At 40.0% G+C, this 22,779-nt stretch overlaps 1 protein-coding gene across 5 annotated transcripts in view; it reads left to right on the top strand.

Annotated features, from left to right (window-relative positions):
• Nucleotides 1–22,779, top strand: part of HIPK3 (homeodomain interacting protein kinase 3) — a 69,066-nt gene that overhangs the window by 22,632 nt on the left and 23,655 nt on the right. For all 5 annotated transcript variants that reach the window (XM_081011891.1, XM_081011895.1, XM_081011893.1 and 2 more), the window contains exon 2: nucleotides 8,347–9,448. In XM_081011891.1, the coding sequence (XP_080868017.1) occupies nucleotides 8,349–9,448 (1,100 nt within the window). In that variant the 5' untranslated portion in view covers nucleotides 8,347–8,348. The remainder of the gene's footprint in view (nucleotides 1–8,346; nucleotides 9,449–22,779) is intronic.

Consider the following 22,779-nt stretch of genomic DNA (forward strand, 5'->3'; position numbering starts at 1 on the left):
AATTCTTTTGGGAACAGATGACCCTGAGAAATAACAAGGCCCATTAGACCCATATGTGCTTGATTTTAAAACAATGTATTAGATCAGCACTCATTATACATGACCATGCAGAATGTTCTTTTTGTTTTGACTAGTTTGAGGTGGGATACCTCAGTGAAAGAGCATATGTTTTGAGTGCAGCTCTTAAGTTTTAATCCTGCTGAACTCTGTTTATAAAGGATCTCCAAGTTTCAGAACTTGTAAATAACTCTCTTTGCTTGAATCACTGGATGAATACTGCAAGTTGGAAAAACCCCAAAACAATTCAGGACTAGATGGACTAATGATTGAATTCTGTATAAGGTAATACCCAACATTCTAAAATGTTTACAGTGAAATATTTTCTTACTAGGATCATGTCTGTCAGCTGTTCCACTTCTCTACCTACCAATCAAATTCAGATACACATGTAGCTTTCTATTTAAATCAACTTGGGACATACATATATACTGATTTTTATACCATCTTAGCTTTATCTCCAAAGCATCCTGGGAATTGTAGTTTGGTGAGAGTGTGAATAATTCTCTCTCAAGATTTCTCTAGCCATGTTTGCACAGTTACAATTCCTGTGGTTCCCCAGAAAGAGTTACTGCAGTAGTCCCTTGTTGTAGATATGTTTTGTGTGTCCTTCAGTAAATTACTTTCTTATTATTACAAAGCAGAAATGTATTTTAAGACAGATGTGTTAGTAATGGAACAGTGGCTTTCTCAGTTAGATAAAGTGTAAACTTGAGATGCGTTCTCTTATTTCAAGGATTAGATAAGAAAGCAATGGGACTAAGATATGATGTCTGAAATGATAAAACTATATGTAAGGAAGGTAAAAGGGACGTGGGTGGCGCTGTGGGTTAAACCACAGAGTCTAGGGCTTGCCGATCAGAAGGTCAGTGGTTCGAATCCCCGCAGTGGGGTGAGCTCCCGTTGTTCGGTCCCTGCTCCTGCCAGCATAGCAGTTTGAAAGCACGCAGTGCAAGTAGATAAATAGGTACTGCCCCGGCGCGAAGGTAAATGGTGTTTCTGTGCGCTGCTCTGGTTCACCAGAAGCGGCTTAGTCATGCTGGCCACATGACCCGGAAGCTGTACGCCGGCTCCCTCGGCCAATAAAGCGAGATGAGCGCCGCAACCCCAGAGTCATCTGTGACTGGACCTAATGGTCAGGGGTCCCTTTACCTTTAAGGAAGGTAAAGTAGATGGGCACTTCTCAGTGCTTGACAAATGCTTACTGGTTTTTGTAAAAGAAAGCATACTGTTTTGCCTAGAATTGATTTTTGATGAAATCCAGCATTGCCTGTGGATGTGAAGAGATTTCCCCTTCCTCTCCCCCCCACCCCCTGCAACCCCCAACCTTTCAGAGTAGATTTGGTATGGGGTGGGTGGGAGGGAGGCTGGAGGGGGAGGAGAGAATATAGATGCCTTGCTTGTGCAAGCCAAAGTCCATTGCACAAGTGGGGTTCCACAACTGGGTATCCCTCTCCCCCACCCCCATGTAATAAACTGTTAAATTAAGAGAGAGAAATCCAGACAGTCATAGGCTTTTTAGGGATATTGATGTCAGTTGCTGGCTGATTTTCTTGCATGTTGATTAGAGACAAATGGACATACAGGCCCCACCCTGTTTTCAGGCCACTTCTGGGGAGGTAGAGATGACTGTGTGTGTGCTTGCGTGTCAATTGGACATGTATAAAATGGTAGCTGCCTGTACTATATTCGACTTAAGATTCTGTTATTTAATTTTCCCTATAATGGTAGTGGTGGTGTGAGATTCTGTCAGGAGTAAAGCACCCAGAGAAGTTAACTCTTTATTAAAAGAAACCAAAACAGTGCAAGCCTAGTGATCAAGCAACTCTTCCCAGTAGGTCTTGCCCCAGTGAGGCAGTTGTGAGGTCCGAAGGTCCCCTCCTTCCCACTGTTCTCTAAGGTACCTCTCCTGGTTCCTTCCCTGGGAGCCTAAGACTCTGTCATCTTGTCTCTCTTTGCTCCATCCTTTTCATTTCTCACTGCATTCTGGGAGACCATGGGGGAAGGGGAGACTCCCTGGATTCTTCAGCCTGCCTGATCTCTGCCTCTTGCCCCTCCCTTCTGCCTCTGATTCTGGGCTGCTCTCTGCCCCTGCTCTCTGCTCACTAAACCCTGTTGCCTTTTCAGCTTCCGACACCTCCTCCTCCTCCCAGTCTGCTCCCTCTTCTGCCTCTGACCACTCATCATTGTCCTACCACCAATCCCCTGGCTCTAAGCCGTCTTCCCCTGAGAGTTCCCATGGGGATTCCCCAGCTAGTGCCTCCCACCATCCTCTGCATCCTGCCAGTCCATGACGTCTTGTGACAGAGTTACCACCAATTTCTTCCTAGAGTTGCTTTTTGAGGACTTGGGAGTGTTTTATATAACAAGCTCAGTCAGCAGAGCATGAGACTCTCAATCTTAGAGTCTTAGAGTTGTAAGTTTGGGGGAAAAGATTCCTTCATGGCAGAGAGTTGGACTAGATGACCCTCGTGGTCCCTTCTAATGCTTATGATTGTATAACTAAAGTGGTTGCAGAATTAGTTTTCCAACAGAGGTGCAGTGTGTTGGGTTGGTTACACAGAGACTAGGGGATACTTTCAAGTGTCATCACTTTTCAAATTTAAGAAAAAACTAGTTTTGGCTAATAATTTCTGGAAAGAAGATTCTTTCATTTCTGTTTTTAGTGGCGATCATATGATTTGTATATTAGCATTAGTGGTATATATTCATGTCTATATGTATTCAAAAGTGCCAGGTGCAACTCCTTAGGAAATGGAGGGTTTTTTTCTTTTCTTTTGGTAGAATAAACTAGAAAGCCAAAGTGCCTTTTATTCATGGAATTTAGAGTGTTGCAATTAACTTCTTAGTCTGGCAATTTCAATAGTTTCCCATTTAACACAAATGAAAATATTTTTATTCTTCTTACACCTTTTCCCCTGCGCCACAACATATAGTAGCAGTTCCTATTTGATTGAAATGGGATTCCCCCCCCCCCCATTCTGTCCAGGAGCTGTGGAACATCTGTAGGCCCTGGATTATGGGAGGGGTATAAACATAAATAACAAATCCAGTTTGAGATTACTTTACATATAATTTAAGAATGATTGTTTAAATATATATTTGTCCTTGATGTGGAGATACAATATAGCTTGTCAGCAAATGGATAGTAGCTATTTAAAGAGAAGAAAGTTATAGGATAAATTGTACTGGTTCAGGTGATTGGGAATACAAAGCAGGCTAATGAAAGCTTTCACTTCAGAATAGAACGAATCATATTTTGTATGAACTTGTGGATTGTTCTTTACTAAAGTTATTTAAAATATGCAAGGATTAAACAGCTTCAGATCATGGTTTAATAATGTAACTTTAGGGAGAAAAGGCATTTATGGGAGTGTGAGAGAGGTCTGGAAATTGATGCATGGTGCGGAAAAAGTAGAAATAATTTTCTTCTACTCTCAGAAGATGAGAACTTGGAGTTTTACAATTAAATTGATTTAGAAGTAGATTCGCAATCGGCAAAAAAGTACTTCACTCAACACATAATTAGCATGTGGAATTTGCTGTCATTGCCACTGATTACATGATACATTGCATGTAATTTGTTCCATATTATTTTATACTGACGCAGCAAAGAAACAAGAGGCAGAGAAAGAAATCTGTATGTACGCTGTAGAATATTGGGACAGTCAGTTCAGTGCATGCATGAACATTATCAGCTATTTTGTCCAAAGATTCTTGCAAATGTATTCTTCAATATTTGTCAATATGAATTATGATGCAAGGCTTTTTCTGTGAATTGTGATAGATGGGTTACTTGACTGTTGGGGACAGTGGGGCTTTGAACTCAGCTTTTGTCTTTTTCTTCAATTTGCATTTTATTATATTATTCTTATTAGTTTGCATTTTGTTTTAAGCCTTGAATTACAGTCAAGTGGCTCCCTTAGCTCTTTCTCAATCATTCCCTCCTTACATAGAAACACACTCATTAGCTAAGCTAAGGACAGCTGTAGCCCTGCTGGAAATGGGGAGCAGTCTGCTGGGCTACAGCCTTGGTAGGGTGGCGACTGCTCTTCCTGGCTTTTGTGCACACAAGAAGTTCCACTAGTGGTGCAGCTGTACAAACAAGAGGGAAGAAACCTGCTTTTCACCAATCTGCTACAAGAGTCTTCTCTTGAGCCACTTTATGCTTGACTTGTGGGTTTGCAAAGGCAGTGGGAAAGGCTTTGTTTGTTCCTATGTCCTAGGGCTGATTTGCTCAGTTGCAGCCAGTTTTTCCACTCTGGTTTTTGCACATCTGATGTGAGAGGGGATGTCAGTTGATGGGCAGCTGATCCATGGTGGGAATGGCTTGGTGGGCCAAGGTTGGGACCCAGGGTAAAAGTTTTTTACCTCTGTCTTAGCGACTCGGGAGTAAAGAATGTTTCTTAATCGTATACTTAATGGTGTACTGCAGTGCTATATGCATTTTGTATTTATTTTGGTAATTAAGCTTTGAAATATCATTTAAAAGAGCATTTAAAGAATAATAGACAATCAGTAATGGAAAGAGAGGAATAAATTTGTTATTGATAAAGAAATAGTAATGTTTTGATTTGTTGCGAAGTATTTAGTGGTTGTTGTGTTTATCTGCCTTCATTGCAATTTTTGTATGTAATAAACTCTGCTTACAAACATAATTTGGGACCTGTTGTGTTTACAAAATATGGCAATTTCCAAGCTGTGGTTTGTTTTGAGATTTATTTATTCTAAAAACTATAAAGGTACAATGCTTTAAATTTATTTTATCTCTAGAAGAATGATTACTCTAACTAAATCCTATACTGGTCAACCATGTATAAGAGTATGCTGGGAGCTCTCTGGTAGTAATTCAGCAGGCGAGAAAGATCTCTATCTCTTTGGTAGAATGTAATGGAAGTATAGTATTTGCTAAATGTGTGTTATTAACAACAAAGATTGTCTGTGGGATGCTGAGGTAGAGGAGAGTGAAAAGTGATTGGTTAGTTTTTTTTTTTTTGATGTAGTAAGGCTTGTTTTGAAATAGGTGGGGAACCTCTGCCTTCATATTATTTATAATTTATAATTTCACTTTACTTTCTTATTGAAATTGTCTGCATTTGCATCCTCAGTATTTCACCTTTAAGAAAGTACCATTCATCTTGGACTCACTTCTCTTTGAGTATTTCTGCCTATGGGATCTCACCCATTAAGCTTTTTGAAATCAGCCTTCTTAAAGTCTAGAGTGGGTGTCTGATTATACTCAATTTTCCCTTGCCTGTGTATAATGAAAACCAAGAGGCCACGATCACTTCCTCCCAAGTTTCCCAATACCTCCCTTTTGTCAATCAATTCCTGCCTGTTGGTGAGGGCCAGGTCCAACATAGACGAGCCCCTTGTTGCTTCTTCCACCTTCTGGAAAATGAAATTGTCAGTGAGGCAATTGAGGATTTTGTTGGGCCTTACAATCTTGGCAGAGTTTGAGTTCCAACAGATATCAGTGTAGTTTCCCATGACTACTATATTTCTCCCTGTTTGTTATCTTGTTTCAGACCAGGGTTATAGTACTATTTAAGTACTTTTAATAATATACAAATTGACTGAGTACCTCTGTTACTTTCTTGCTTTTCAGTTTGACAGGGCTTGCAATTGAAGGTCGTATCAAGGCTCATTCCATTCGGGGCAGAGCAGCTTTGGCAGCTATCCTCAGATCTGTCAATGTCCAAGAGATTAGCAGGCCAGCCATATGGTTGAGCAGGTTCACATTTACAAAGAGTTATTACTTAGTTACCATTCAGACAAAACCTTTACTTAGGTGCTGCAGAATTGCTTTACTTGAGAAGGGTGTCTGGATTCAAATTTTCATCCCTTCCATGTGTAATATATTTTTGTGTGCCTACAAGTTGTGGATACTTCTGGTGTTAGCTTCACTTGGAATTTTGAAAACATGATTGCTGCTGTCATGCATCTGAGTTGAGGAAGCAAGTTGAAAGAAGAAACGAATTTTACCCATTGAGAGGTTCCCAAATGGCAACGTGTTTTACAGTAATGAATTGCCTTATGCTGTAGATGCTTCTACTATATTGATAAAAAAGGACATTTAAAAGCAAAACAGGAGAATTCCAGTTTAAATCTCTTCTTGCCTGTGAATGTAGCTTCACTTCTCTGTGTTATGGAAAATAGTAATATTGGACTTTGATTTTTTTTTGCTCACAAGTGTGCTGCTGTCTGTAATGAGTGATGAACCTTAAAACAGCAGATATGGGTAGATTGTTCCAGCAGTTTCATTGTACTACCCCCCTTTCAAGTTTGGGAGAAAGACTGTGGAAAAGCCATGTTTCTGAGGCACCTGGTGCACACTGGCCTTGAAAGCAGCCAAACCAGCAAATTCCTCACACCAGGTCCTGGACACCACAATCTGACAAAACATTATGGACCATTGTTTGTAAAGAATACTGAGATAATGTTGAGCACAGTTAAGAAAAAGGTATATAAATACTACATTCCTGAATGGTTGCTTGCTCCCAATGTCTTTGTAGTTAATCAATTGTGGTTAGTTCAAACAAAATTTATTACTAGTACAGGGAAGTGAGCAAAAATGAACATACACACGCATTGAACTTTCAAGGCTGGTCAGAAGAGCATTTTATAAACTCACTGAATGAGCACCACACAAGATTTTATTCTCGAGGTATATATGTAAAGAATACCATCCTACTCACCATTCTTCCAAGCCAGGGGTATCCAATGTGATGTCATCTAGGTATAGCTGAGCTCCAGCTCTCATCATTCCCAGCTACCATGACTAATGATCAGGGATAATGGGAGTTGTAGAACAATAAAATCTGGAAGGCACAATGTTGATTGCTTCTGTTTCAGATTCAAAGCTGTCTGTATAAGGTTTCCAAATGGTGACCTATCTAGGTAGTTGTAGCCACTCCTAGACCGTGTCCCCATCTCCCAACCTGCAATATGATCCTGTGTTCAATATTGTTTTAAAAGCCAGCAACGCAACAAGGTGAATTAACCAGGTTGCACTTGCCATCTCTCTTACAAGTCATCGACCAGAGTGATCAAAGTTATTTCAGTGCTGTAATTAAGCCTGAAGCCTGAATGAATTGAATCAAGATTATCTGTTTCCAAGCATGTTTGAAGTAGCCTGGCCACCACCCTCTCAAGCTTATTGCCTGCAAAGAGGGTTTCAATGATTGAGTGGTAGTTGTTCAGGACAATGTGGGCTTCTTGAAGTGGGCCTGTGCCACTGTATCCTTCAAGGCAGCTGGTAGTATACCATCTTGCAAGGAGCATTTACCACTAGACCCTAGACCCATCCAGTTAATCACTTCCAACTAGTTTTTAATAGCCAAGGTTGACAAGGGTCAAGGTGGCTGCCCAGAGCCCGTCAAGTGACTTGTTTGAGACCTGAGGCCTCAACTGAATCTAACTCCCAATAATTAGATCAGGCAGTACTCAGGACACACCGACACTGTTAAGTACTTAAGAGTCAGGAATAAGTGCATGCTGGCATTGAATATATAGAAGTATAAACACTGTAAGTTTGAAAATAGTTTATCTTTTGTTAAATAACCTGCAGGGACATGCATGTTGTACAGTATGCTGTTTATAAAGTAATGTTTTATATGCATCCATCAGTATACAATTTGAAAAAGCAAATTCATATATGGACAAGATTACAAATCTCTACAGTACATTACGAATACCTAATGTACCGTAGTAGGAATTAATGGAGATTCCTATATACTGATATATTTCTATATATAATTAACCTACTATAAGGGTTGACCCTTTAAAAATAAAATTGTAGTCTGCTTCCCTTTATTAAATAAACTCAGAAAGCTGTTTGGTTCTTCAGTGAAAAATCAGAATTATTATAATTTGAATATAGTGTTGCACTTCTGAACAGGCTTAGCATGCTTTAAACTGCGCTATGTTAAGCTTCTAGTTGGAGAATAGTAGCTTACAAGCAAGTGAACATTTTAGACCCCCAATCCCCTCCTGCTTTAAGAATTCAGTTCAAGATTCTAATGTGGATGAGTGTATAATGAAGACTGCATTTCCTTGGAGTAGCAATGGTTGTACAGTTTTAGTGCTTAAGATGACTCTAAAACAACATACAGTACTTAGTATTTAAATCCAAGTGTACAAAAGAACTTGCAATTTTTGTGTGTGTCGTATGAGCAAACTTCAAACAAGCACAGAAAAGTTTTAACATTTTCATGGATTTATAATTAAATTATTAGGAAACAACTGCCAAAGTTTACTGACTCTTTCCCTTTTTTCCTCTTCTTTCAGGTATGGCCTCACAAGTCTTGGTCTATCCACCATATGTTTATCAAACTCAGTCAAGTGCCTTTTGTAGTGTGAAGAAACTAAAAGTGGAGCCAAGTAGTTGTGTGTACCATGAACGAATCTACCCACGGATCTATGTGAATGATAATTTTTTTGGAATTGCTCAGCCTCCGAGCAGTGTTGGTACTTTCTTGCAGGCTAGAAACCTATTTGACAGACCTCAAAGAGAGACCTTTTTGTTGCAGACCAGTGCTGTTGCTTTAAAAAATATTGCAGGTGCTACAGAGATATTAGCAGTGCAGGCACAGCAACCTCAAGTGGAAGCACCTTGGACTGAGATACAGGAAAGTGGGTTAAACGTCTTGGACCGCCCCCAGCGATGTGGACTGAAGCGTAAGAGTGAAGAGTTGGAGAATCAGAGTGGCGCAATGCAGATTGTTGATGAACTGCCTATATTGCCTGCAATGTTGCAAACAAACTTGGGAAACCCAGTGACGGTTGTGACAGCTACTGCAACTTCAAAACCAAGTGGTACCAATGGAGATGGAGATTATCAGTTAGTGCATCACGAGGTGTTATGCTCTGTGAAAAATACTTACGAGGTTCTTGATTTCCTTGGGCGAGGGACTTTTGGACAAGTAGTAAAGTGCTGGAAAAGAGGGACAAATGAAATAGTGGCAATCAAAATTCTAAAGAATCATCCATCTTATGCACGCCAAGGACAAATAGAAGTGAGCATATTAGCAAGACTGAGTACTGAGAATGCTGATGAGTTTAACTTCGTGAGAGCGTATGAGTGCTTTCAGCATCGAAACCATACTTGCTTAGTTTTTGAGATGTTGGAACAGAATTTATATGACTTTCTGAAACAAAATAAATTTAGTCCTCTCCAGCTAAAAGTAATACGGCCTATTCTGCAACAGGTGGCCACTGCACTGAAAAAACTAAAAAGTCTTGGTTTAATACACGCTGACCTCAAACCAGAAAACATTATGTTGGTGGATCCTGCCCGGCAGCCGTACAGAGTTAAGGTAATAGACTTCGGATCTGCTAGCCATGTATCAAAGACTGTCTGCTCAACATATTTGCAGTCTCGGTACTACAGGTATGTAGCTTTCTGTATTTAATCGTTTTTCTGCCCTCTGATTGGTATTTTTGAAGCTTTGACTTTGCTCCAGTGTCTGCAGTTTACTAAATTGCATGCTAAGCATGTTGATTTGGATACGTCTTGAATTGAATTACATTTTTCATTGCTCCCTAGAATATTTACCCCATTAAACAGAGTGTAAATATTTTTGTTTTGGTTCTGCACAGAAGCCCTCATAAGCATAACTTCAGTTTAAGTGTCATGTGTAAAACTGGACTATCTGACTTTTAAAGTGGATTATGAGGTAATAGTCCAGAAGAGGTTATTTTTGAATTCTGCTTTGTAAAGCACAATTCAGAATATGTCCTTTGTGTGCACAAGATAGCCTGGGAGAGAGAGAAAAGTTGATATAAACCTGATTTTATCATATACCTTATAGCTAAATACCTTATAGCTAAATCTTTGGTTGAAGGGATATGAATTCAGCAAACGTACATGTTACCTCTTGAAATTTGAGAGTACTTTTTATTTTGTGTAGTAACTATTATGCAAATATTATGGGTGATATCCAGTGGTGCCTTGTATGTCTCCTTCCAGCAACTCCTGCAGCCAAACCGATGCCAAACGTTTTGCCCTACTTTGGACCACATCAGCGAGACCGCTGGGGTCTTGTCATCTGGGCAGCCCAGGACTGTCATACACATTGCCCAGGGAGGTCACTTTGGTGCTGCTAATGCAGTGGTTTGACTTAACCCACAGAGGCGCACTCCATTGTCTCTCGAGACAGATGGATGCCAACAAGTGTCAAATGTTAGTCACAACTCAGTGTAGACCAGGCATGCCAAACTCGGCTCTCCAGATGTTTTGGGACTTCAACTCCCATCATCCCTAGCTAACAGGACCAGTGGTCAGGGATGATGGGAGCTGTAGTCCCAAAACATCTGGAGGGCTGAGTTTGCCTATGCCTGGAAATCAGTGGGCTAACCTTGGGTTTTTTAAAATACTGCAGGTTGGCCTTAATTACTATGGGTTGGATCCAGATTTTTTTGGAAGCAAAACTTTGCTTAACTGGTCACTTCCGTGGGTGGAAGGAGGGAGGAGGTGAGTTTTGCTGATTCCTCGATCACTGTACCTTCCCCAAACAGGAGGATTGTGGGGGCAGTGCCCGCTGGAACTGTTGTGGGAGCTAGTTCTGGGGCCTGAAACAGAACAGGATCCTGAGCCATTCCACAAACTGCAGGTGCTCTTTTGTTCTCAGAAGGACGAGTCTGGATCTAATCTTAAAGGTATTAATGAATTTAAATTCCTGTGGAATAAAGTCTACATGCTGGCTAAAGCTGGCAGAGTTGCTAAAAATAGAGAGGTGTAGAAATATTTTTACAGATATTAGTGATTGACTAGTATTGATAGCAGGGACGCGGGTGGCGCTGTGGGTAAAACCTCAGCGCCTAGGACTTGCCGATCGCATGGTCGGCGGTTCGAATCCCCGCGGTGGGGTGCGCTCCTGTCGTTCGGTCCCAGCGCCTGCCAGCCTAGCAGTTGGAAAGCACTCCTGGGTGCAAGTAGATAAATAGGGACCGCTTACCAGCGGGAAGGTAAACAGTGTTCCATGTGCTGCGCTGGCTCGCCAGATGCAGCTTGTCACGCTGGCCACGTGACCCGGAAGTGTCTGCGGACAGCGCTGGCTCTCGGCCTCTAGAGTGAGATGAGCGCACAACCCTAGAGTCTGGCAAGACTGGCCCGTACGGGCAGGGGTACCTTTACCTTTATTATTGATAGCAACTGTTGAAATGGCTGACATAAGGAATGGTGGAAATGCGCCTGCTTCAGCTCCACTTCTGAAACAAAGCAGGTCTGCTTTAGAGTATTAGGATACCTATGTGTTTTACTTTGAGGTCCTCTTGAGAGGGGAAAATTGAAAAGAGACAGGAAGAATATGAATTTTTCATTTCACTTTTCATTACACAAGGCGGTTTACAAACAGAAGATACAACCAAATATACAACACACATTATAATATGAACCCTGGTTTAAAAGAAATAATGCATGAAGTGTTGAAGACACAGCTCTTTTAGATTCCTCATCAGCAGACCTGATGTACCTGGAGTTGACTATGGAGAGATTTTTTCAGTCGTAGCACAATCTTTATAGAATCATCCCCACTCTGCACTAAGGCAAATGGCAACACTGGCGTTTCAGTGATTGCTAAATCTCATTAACTTTTTTCCCATGGCTGTTAGTATCAAATGGTTGAATTCATCTGTTTTATTTCTGCTCTGGCCTGTTGACTGGTGTGTTATTTTCTATTGTAATTTTAACGTATTTATTCTATACTGCTTTTTCACGTCAAATGAAAGGCAGTGGATAGATATTTTAAATAAAAACAGTAACTGCTGTATAACAATATGGAATAAAGCATTTCAATTGCTCAGAAGTGCCATATGAAGGATGAATAGATTTCTCTGAAAGTGGAGTACTTGAAAACTGAGGAAGTTCATGAACTTGGATATCTATATAATGCTGACAGAAAATATTTTAGTTATCTCTCTTCAGTCTTGCTATCAGCTTCGTGAAGCAGGTACATATGAAATCTATAGCTAGCAAGGGGCTTCGTGGAGCCGTTCTGTTATTGACGTACATCTGATGAAGTGGTCTGCAATCCCTGAAAGCTTATGCCATAATAATGCTGTTGGTCTTTTAGATCCCACAAGTGCAACAGTCTGACAAGGGTACACCTCTGGAAATCTGAGTATTTTTTGGACCATATGTGTCTTACCTGGCAATACATGTTATCTGCAGGAGTTCTGTTTGGTTTTTTTTAAACTTGAAACCATTCTAATTTAGTTTTCTGTTTTTTAAAGCTGTAAAAATTATTTCAAATTCCTGAGTACTAGAATGAGATGTTCAGGATCCAGCTTCAGATGTTTTGAGCCACTAATGTTATCAGGAGAGAGCAACATATTTTGTTTCGTACAAATATTTTAATACAAACTATTTATCTACAGTGGTACCTCGGGTTACAGACGCTTCAGGTTACAGAAACTTCAGGTTACAGACTCCGCTAACCCAGAAATAGTACCTTGGGTTAATAACTTTGCTTCAGGATGAGAACAGAAATTGTGTGGCAGTGGCGCGGCGCCAGCAGGAGTCCCCATTAGTTAAAGTGGTACTTCAGGTTAAGAACAGTTTCAGGTTAAGAACGAACCTCCAGAACGAACTAAGTTCTTAACTTGAGGTACCACTGTACTTGGTTGGTGACTAGGATTAGATTAAAGATGGCACAGCCAAGGTTAGTTGATAATTTTAAAAATAAATTGTTTTATGGTCAAAACTGTACTTGGAGGACTGATAAATGAATATGATTTCTGCCCTTTGTATTAAAGTTGAATCTTAAGACAGTTTCCCAAGGGGAGAAATTCAGTGTGGTTAGGCTAAGCATTCTGATAATATTTCATGAGAAAGCTCAGCAGACATTGTTAAAGCAGATAAGCAGGTGTTTTTACATTTCTAGCTACATTTTTAGTTCCGAAACAAAATATATTTCTACATGTGGTATGCTATATATAGTATTTGTGAGCAAAAGCTGCTGCCTTTCATATTTTTCCATCTTGTCACATGCTGACATGATTTAGCTATCTTTTTATAAGTGAACATTTCCCACAACCCTTGATTTATCTGCTGTTCAAGGGATATTGTGAAATTATGTATATTCGTGTTGTATAAGTGGAAATACATAGTTCTGACCATATTCTACTCATTGATGAAAGAAGCAGCGCATGAGAACCAGAACAAGATTCCTCTGTAAACAACTTGAGCTGGAATGTGGCCTCAGATGTTATTCTATCACTTTGAACTGTGCATCACTGAAATGTTGTGGGGGATATCTTAAAATAGGCAGGGGGTGGTGGCCAGAAACTGTTGACTACTATAGATGGTGAGGCTGTTTCGCTGGTGCAGTGAAATAAGCCAGAAGTACATGCTGCTAAGTGCGTTCATTTGCTCAAGGTCAGCATGCTCTAAGTCAGCTGCTATGCTTTTAAGCCTAGTTACTGTTAGGGAAGAGGCAGGGGCTACTACATGAATTAAAGGCAGCTTTTTAAGATAAGGGGCTGGATTTCAGCAGACAGATTCAGCATACAGGAAATTTTGGGGTGGCGTTTGTGTGTGGTTGGTTTGGTTTTTTCTTTTTTAGTTGAAGCCCAAATTATGTGGATTGGTTCTACTGTTCAGCTGGCTGGTGTCGATGTAAACAAACTGTGAATTGTAATTACCAAGCATGCTGCTGCTTGGCAGTTACTTTACTGTTTAGCATTTGTGCTTTCTCAAGCAGACAATTTGAGCTGACACCTTTTTAATTTTCCACTTTAGAACTATAAACCTCCTAGGGCGTCCCCATACTTTTTCACTTGTGGTGGTATGTTTGTCCTGCCTCATGTTAGAGTAGGTTTTGATCCTTTCAGACTACTCAGGTGGGTATCTACCAAATATTACATGCTTTTTAAAAGTTGATTTGCTGATACATTCATGTCCTTTTTCTGCATTGAGTCACTCTGTCTGGAGTTATCGCCTGCTGACCCTAGCAATCTTTCAAGTGGAATTCAGATATGGTTACATCAAGCAGCATTAGCATCTGGTATTCTTTTCTCTCTGTGTGTAGCTGTTAACTTTACTTCACTGGAGAGCTCAACTATTTCTTGCTGGTTATGCAAAAAACAAAATCTGTTCTAGGGAGGCTGTTGGGTTCCACAGTGCCACAAGCTGACTAGATTGTGTGTGATATATGTGTGTGGGGTGTGTATGTGTTAGTAAGGCATTCCCTGGAAAAGAACAGTCAATAAGACTTGACGCTGGTTTCTTAGCATAAGGACAATATTTTCTCTTGAGTAATCTTGCTATGCACAAGCCAAACCCTATGCTATGTACTTCAAATACTGTTCATTTCAGCTGCTTGTATGATTAGCGAGGCGTGTTGTCTTGGTTTCCTCAAGTCATTTCTCTTCTTGAGTCTAATACTGTGCTTGACAAGAGTAATCTCTTCCATAATGATTCAGTAGTGAATATTCAGGGATTTACCCTCTCCTTAGTCATGAGTAACTGGGAACTCAAGAAGATATCTCAACTAATAGAAATTTGTGTGGATAGGAAGAAGTCATTTTTTCCCTTCCCTCTGGCCCATCGTAGGCTGTCCTGCCCTTTCAACCAACCACTACCCCAATTATGGTGACTTTTATTTACTTATTGCTAAAACTGATTACTAGTCCATTGGCTATCCATTTGTCATTTTATTGACAAGTCAAAATGTAATGCATCACTGGAGCTGAATTGAAAGGACTGAAATGTAAAACTCTTGAATTTTAAGTCTGAAATGTGTAACATTGCTAAAACCAGTCTCCTCTTTTGACAGTTTGATGATAACTGTTCCTGCTTGAAAAACAAGATTTTGCAGGATCCACAAACTTAGACCTGCCAGCCAACATATATTTTAATGTCAACAAATACAGAGACACTAGGCAAGAATGGTCTGGTAGATTGTAAATCTTTCAAAAAACAAAAGGCTCTTGAGTAAAATTAAGCCTGGAGTAAGGATGTGGATTCTGTCACGTGTTGGGAACTCATCATCACTTTCTTATTACTAAAATAAATATCATATACTGTAGATGCTACTTAAACTTTGATGGTGCAGTCTTATACAGTTTCTTCAGAATTAAGCCCCTCAGTGGTCAATAGGACTTAAACTCAGATAAGTTTGTATAGTATTGTAGCCTTAGTAAGATAATATTTAGCAAACCAGCATTAGCAGTTTTGAATGTGGTTGTAAAATTCAGTCATTTCAAATTTTTTTTAATGATGTGTATTAATGTTAAAACTAATCACTGAATGCATTTGAAGGCAGTATGGACTTAAACCCTGGTTTAGTGTCACAAAAATGAGCCTAGCCTCCCACCTGTACTTGTGCTCCCTTTTTTTCCACTTCTTCCTCCAGCATGACACAGAGGAGGAGTTTAGAAACATTTGCTTTTAGCTGGCCATTACTTCCCACGTTGTCCAAACCCAAAATTGTGAATTAACAAACCAACTCTAAACCATGGATAAGGAACCTCACTTCTTAATACTGACCTTAATTAGTGTTAAGACACAACTCACTGCTGCAAGGTATGATGGTCACCACTTTATTTGGCTTTAAAAGAGTATTAGGTAGATTTTAGTGGAGGCTAGACCTCCATGATAGCTCAGCAAAGACTCTCATAAACTATTTCAATGTAGAGCCCAATACTGTACCTTTCAGGTATACATGTTCCCATGAAGGAGGGCTTGTGTGTAGCTTGAAACATGTTGGGTTTTTGGTTTTTAATTTAGTTGTGTGGAGATTTCCACTGACTGGTTTTTGTGCCACTTTTGTTTTGGGAACTCATAGTAGAGCATCCATGTTGCATGCAGAAGTTCAAGGTTCAACCCCTATCATCTCCAGGTAGGGCTGGGAATGTACCCAATCTGGAATTCTGGAGAGTTGCTACCAGTCTGCGTTGACAGTTCTGAGCCAAATGGACCAATGATCTGCATAAGGCAAATTCCATTGTTCCCATGTCTTCTTGGTCCATGTTGGAAATGGGACACTGGATAGGTGGGCTGGTTCATCAAGGCTGTTTTTAATGGCTAACAATACAAGTTAGGAATTGCTAATTTACAAGGGCCTTGGTGGGAGGAGCTGCTTTTAAAAGTTCCATTTTAATGCTCATTTTTGGGTGGGAAACCTTCACTTTGAGAGAATGACATGCTTAGGAAGACAGTAGTATTTAAGCATGATTGCATACTGTCAAGTGTTTCAGCAAGTCAAATTATATGTGTGTAAGTTTTTGGGGTCAAAATCTGTCTGTCAAAAATGTTTGTTGGCAAAGAGAAGATTGTTTGCCTTACCATGGTTTTGAGATTGACACTGGGGCATGCGTACAGCCCACTCTGTTGGTACACTCTTACCAGGGTCCCTGGTGTATAGGGTTGATTACATCTGGCCCTAATGCAACTTTCTGACATTCAGGGACATGTAGTCTGTAGGGACCTCCTGCCTCTGTATAACCATGTTGGATTGCAGGAACTAATTTGTTCTGATGTAAGATTGCAAGCACCAATTTGCCTACATTTGGTTTTTAAATTACTGAATAGGTTGGTCCAGGAGGCCAGAAATACAGCGGCCATTACATTATACAACATGCCCAGGGCTGGCCTCTATGAAATTTTACCTCTTGTCGTATAGCTGAAAGGCTTCCAACTTTTGGGAAAAGACAGTAACAGACTAAAATAATTTGCTTGCATCACTCTGTTATCTCAGATTTGTTGTTACTCTGTGTTATAATTCTATTAAACAGCCGACCAATATTTGGCCAGGCAGTGTGATCTCTTTTAGAAGTAGAAAGAAAGAAAGAAAGAAAGAAAGAAAGAAAGAAAGAAAGAGGTGTAGATTTTTAAATAAATCTGGACATATGTTTTTGCATGTTGCGTGCCTCTATCTTGTTCAGTACTGAATCTGACACTGTTGTAATAATATTATGATGTTTCCTTCTATAGGTAAGGAAGCAGAATAGTTTGTAAAAATATAGCCTACTGGCAGGCAGGTGAATAATTCTTTGTTTTAGTAGGCTTGTATTTTTGACTGAAGTTTTCAAAGCAGCTCACAATATTATAAAAATTCAATGAAGGATGCCAAAAGTTTTGTAACAAAATTTAGGCAAGTCAACTGGAGAAGGAGCAAGCTCCTGAAGTTTTTTTCTGTCTGCCTGCCTCCCCCTCTTCCTCCTGGAATCCTTCCCACATGGCAGATGGTGTTGTGGCAGGTGAGGGGACAGGCCAGTTGTTTGACTTTTGTATGCTTGACTGTCACAAGAAGACATTCTAAGGTGATGTCATAGGTCCATAAGCTTTCCATTGTGTGTCTGTATGTGTTTGATGGGTAGGGGATAGATAGGATTCAGTTTGGTTCCTTTGTTAGTGAGTTTTAATGATATCCTCAAAGAGAAAATAATTAGACACATTCATAACTAACAGTTGTAATTGGGAGCTAATGTGTTGTACTGAAAAGACAAATGATGTATTCGGATCTTTTTAGGAATGCTACACAGCTAGAGAAAATCAATTTAGAGAATTAAACGGAGACTAGCTGGCAACAATTAAGACTCTCAAATGCATTTTAGACACAGAATTGCTATTGTAATTCCATTATAGGTGAAGGGTAAGCATTGGCAGCTGAAGCATGGGGAAGCTGAAACAGGTAGTAAAGAAAGTTCAAATCACATGGCCAAATTCATGCTTCTTCTTTTTTTGCTAAATTTGAAACAATGTGTTGCCAGGTGATTTGTATTTATAGCCTTACATTACTTATGTAAATTAATTACAATTTTGTAGCTTGCAGAATACTTGCAGAATTTGAGGGTTTGGGAGAAAGCGTAGCTTCACTGTAGGGGTGAGAAATATGCGTCAGTGCAGAGTATGGGAAGAGGATACGTGGAAGAAACAGAATAGCTAGAAAGGACAAAGAATCCCTGTCTTTAGAGAACTCTGGAGATTTATTTATTTATTGTTTTGGCTTTGCAGACACTATATGTCAACATCCAACATGGCAGCCATGAGAGTTAGGAGCTTGGCATGTAGTACATAATCCACTTAATTTAGAGTTTTTCATTTGAGCATAGGGGACTGCTTCACAGTAAATAGCTTGTATATTTCAGCTTTATGTCTTCAGTGACTGCTTGACAGTCTGAGGAATACACATTTGTATTAGAAGCGGGGTGTTGTCTTGTGCTTGTTTGGGAGCAAAAGCTCTTACTTAGCAGGCAAAAGCGGCTGCTGGCCAAGTAATGAAGCCAGATGTCTGTGGGAAGACCTGTGTGGCAGAAGAACCTGCCCCAGAAATTTCTGTTTTGCTGTCATATTTGATGCAAGGTGGGGTTTGCTCTTTCGTCACTGCCAAAATTGCCAGGACCTGAGCAGGCTTCACACATTGGATGAAAGTGGAAGATGTACATGTGGAAGCCTTCCTGTTCTGAGACTGTAAACCACTTTACAACTGTCAGCTTTCAAGATGTAAGGCCGACTTTATTTGAATATTGTTGTTTGCATCAACATTAGACATTCCAGGTATGCTCAGAAGCATACAGAGAATTGGGAACTTAGGAAGAGTGTTCAGCTTTAGCCAGTGCTTGCGTTCTCTTCCTGCCCAGCTTGGTTAGTGTGGGAACTGGGATATGTTTTATTTTATTATCTGTTTATTGCCTCTATAGCTCAACTTCCCTCCAAGGAGCTCAAGGTGGCATACACTGTTCTCTTACCCATTTTGTCTTCACAACAACCCTGCAAGGTAAGCTAGACTGAGAGACAGTGATTGGCCAAAGATCACCAAGTGACCTTTATGGCTTTGTGAAGTTTTTAATCCTGGCCTGGCAGGTCACAGTCTAGCACCCTTAACCACTACACCAGGGGTCAGCAAACTTTTTCAGCAGGGGGCCGGTCCACTGTCCCTCAGACTTTGTGGGGGCCGGACTATATTTTCAGGGGGAAATGAACGAATTCCTATGCCCCACAAATAACCCAGAGATGCATTTTAGATAAAAGGACACATTCTACTCATGTAAAAACTTGCTGATTCCCGGACTGTCCGTGGGCCGGATTTAGAAGGCGATTGGGCCGGATCTGGGCCCCGGGCCTTAGTTTACCTACCCATGCACTACACCATTAGCAGACAAGAAGATGGATGACGGTGGGGAAACTACCCGTGGCTGGATGTTCTTTGAAGCTCTCAAAAGAAGTGTTCGGCTTTCCCAAATGCAGCACAGCTCATTTCAAATTGAGATGGGCTGATTTCACAGCACTCCTCTCTACATTAAACCAGTGGGATGTAAAGTGCCATTGATTTTGTTGAGGCTCAAGCATGCTTAATGTTTGCTGGTTTGTGCCTTTGAACCCTGTTGCTCTGTATTATGCCTTTTAAAACTGTTGATGAACAGTTGGATTTCATTTAATTAGCCAGACAGTCATGTGTCTCTTGAATATTCGTTGGACCAGGTTTTAAACTGCATTTGCAGAGCAATTTCATGATAAGCTTTTCTAATAGACGTGCATACTGAATAGCGAAAACAGCTTGATAGGGTTGTTCTCGAAATGATGACTTGACAGTATCTCATAGCAGTGGAATCCGGCTATCAATTGTGTGCTAATCCAGCTAAGTGGAGAGTCTTTCCTAGGAAAATTCAGTAGTCATGTGAGCAAAATCATTGGTTGTAAAAATTGCTACCAGAAATGCAAACATCATTTTAATGTATCTAGATGCAAATATTATATGCATTTTTGGGTAATGAACAAACCGTATTTCTGGATTGCTTTATTTATTTACCAAAATTTATATACTTCTTGATTGTAAAAAAAAAAAAAAAACAGCTGCCCCCCCAAGTTTACAAAAATATAAAGCATTAAAATTATGAAAATCATCTTTAAATGTATTCAGTTATTCTTTTATAGATCAAATTGACCATTGATTAATAAATTGCATTAGTGTGATTTTGTAAAAAATGGGATGCTTATTAGAGCATCCAATAAATTGAACTAATTTGTCTTCATAAAACAATGGGTCAGATATTGTAACCGTGGGGGATCTTCCACTAGGACTCCTGGCCCACAGTTGAAGGTGTGAAACAATTTTCCTGCATTCACTTATTGAAAGTGGCTGTAGTTGCTGGGCAGTGCAGGTTGAGCCCCGTGCAGTTGTATTTCCAGAAAAGGTGTGTGCATGTGCTCCCAACAAGCCCCTTCCCTAGCTTAAATTCAGGTTATCTTGAAGGCAGAATGGAGTAAAAAGCTGTTGGTAGTATTTCTTGCTACCTTTTTTTTTGAGTGTCAGTGAATATTTGAAATGAAAAATATGAGCTGTATGCCTGTCTCAGTATCACACTGACTCCAAATCCTTTTCCTTTCTTTCTTTTAAATATATGTTTTATTGTTTTTCCAATATCGTTCCAATGACAGCCTCACTATAACAATACCAATTTTATCCAATTAATACCATTATCAATGTCAATTATTCAAATGTCAAATTATACAATATAATTAAACTGAACCCCTCACATGCTAGAGTTGATGAGTTCATTCTTCTACATTTTTTCTGCATTCCAAAATTTTAATAATTTCCATTCCATTCCATTCAGATATAATAATCCCTTATATAACAGCTACAATTGTGATTTCAATTCATGTTGGTATAATAGGTAATTTATAAAGTTTCAAGTGAGGAACTATGGCTGTAATTCTTATTCTTTTCTACCTCCTTTTTCACTGGAAGATGCTGTCCTTAATCTCAGACATAAGAGGCTGATTGTGAGTAGTCTAGTGTAAGCTACTCTGCACATGAGCAGAGATTATTACTTCACGTTTTCAGGACTAAGCCATACATTGCAAATAGGTTCTGGTGTGCTCTAGCTCAAATGAAACAATCATTTTTTGTCTATTGGTTGGAAAACTTTGTTCTTCTAACTTAGTGTTTTGGATAATAAAAGTCAAAATGATTTTTGTGGGGAGGAAAACTGCATGCTCCTTACACTTGAAATGTTTTTCTGTTTGATTAGTTTTTTGGCAGTGGATGTGTAGGTGTAATCAGTACAGGAATTGAAAAACATGTCATGTGGTATGCTTACTTGCTAAATAAGAGACATGGAATCAATCTTGTCTGAATGAGAAACATACTAGAGGCCTCTTACATGTAAGGTCTTCCCCACTCTATAGATGTGCAGAGAAAAGCTTTTTGTTTATTTACTGAGGAGACAGTGGCATTCTGCACACATGTATTAATCCTTTAACAAAAGTTTGGTTCCTGCAGGCCTATGGGTAATCCAAGATGTTACTTTGTGGTGAAATCACGGACTGAGTGCACCTGTGTTATCTGGTATGAACTGGGCTCCAAAGCCACTATGGCAGCCCAGGTAATTGAAGGAAATGCCTTCGTGGTGAGAGAACACATTTCTCTCTCAGTTCTGGAAATTTACTGACAGCCCAGTATCTGATTGGCTAACTTGGCCAACATTTTTTCTTGCTTGAGCCACATGTCTGTGCTGTTTTATTCCTGTGGTATGGTGTCATTGCCTTGCCACTAGACTAGAATAGCTAGATTTATTTTTCATTCTAACTTGCATTCTCCCCCTTCCTATTTTCCAACAGTATTCTTTTATTTGTACTTTTTCTAAGGTGTTTTTTTTTTGCATAATTTTTTAACCACCTCACATAAATTTGATGTGCTTTATTCTGGAAAAGGTGGGTCCTTAATTCCAGTGTTTTGGACTTCTTTAACTGCTACTGCATAGCATATAAAGGAGGGTGCTGTGAGCTGCCAGGACCTAGGCATCCACATGAAAGTTGGTAGGATGACTGGTGTGAATGTTAGCTCACTCTGAGCAGTTTCTGCTTCTGAGCAATCTCTGCATTAAGTTAGATTCTTCCATAGTGGTTAATATATCAGCAGTGATTGACCGAAGAGTCTCATTTGTCTCTGGAAATGGGATATGTTTATGTAAGTAGCAGCTGCAGTGATGTGGAAGGGCCCTACAGCTAATTTGCCCACCCACCTGTGGTTCTGCCCTTTAAATATATACCATTCAATGTAGCTGTTAATTTGTGACACCTGTGAGCAAAACAAATGACTGAAACGAGAGATGTGTTTTGATTTACATCATGATTAACAAATTATCATGTTTTTATGGCATAGATTCCTTTAATGATAGCATTTCATTGTGTTAAATGGATGGGAGCAGAGCGCAGTGGACCCTCCAGATACAAACTTAATTCATCCTGGGGGTCTGTACTTACCCCGAAAAGTCCGTATCCAGAGGCGCTGCTTTTGTGCATGCGCACTGCACGATAGAGCGCTTCTGAGCATGCGTGCACGGCGAAACCCGGAAGTATACACTTCTGGGTTTGCCGCATTCGCAACCCAAAATTACGTTACCCGAAGGTAACATAACCCAAGGTACCACTGTATATTCTAGTACATACTAGTGGACGTTTGCATTCTGCATTAAATCTACTGTGAAAATGAATTATTAGCTTGGTGGCAAGGTACGGAGGATGCCTTAACCTAACTTACTCACTGGCAGTAGAAGCAAACATGGACCCACAGATGTTGGCTTACCTTAATAGCCAACCAACAGTTTGTGTTGCCAGAACCCACTGCAAAGGGCAGGGTTGTGTCCCTGAGCTTGTGCTGCACTTCTCTCTTCTCTAAACTCATCTGCTTTTAGACGGCTTATCTGAGGCACTAACAGTACCTTAAAGGTACAGTGAAACACAGAAGGGCCACAAACCGCCTCCCAAACAGG

The sequence above is a fragment of the Podarcis pityusensis genome, assembly GCF_964106645.2.
Source record: "Podarcis pityusensis genome assembly, chromosome: 1".
Taxonomy (NCBI): domain Eukaryota; kingdom Metazoa; phylum Chordata; class Lepidosauria; order Squamata; family Lacertidae; genus Podarcis; species Podarcis pityusensis.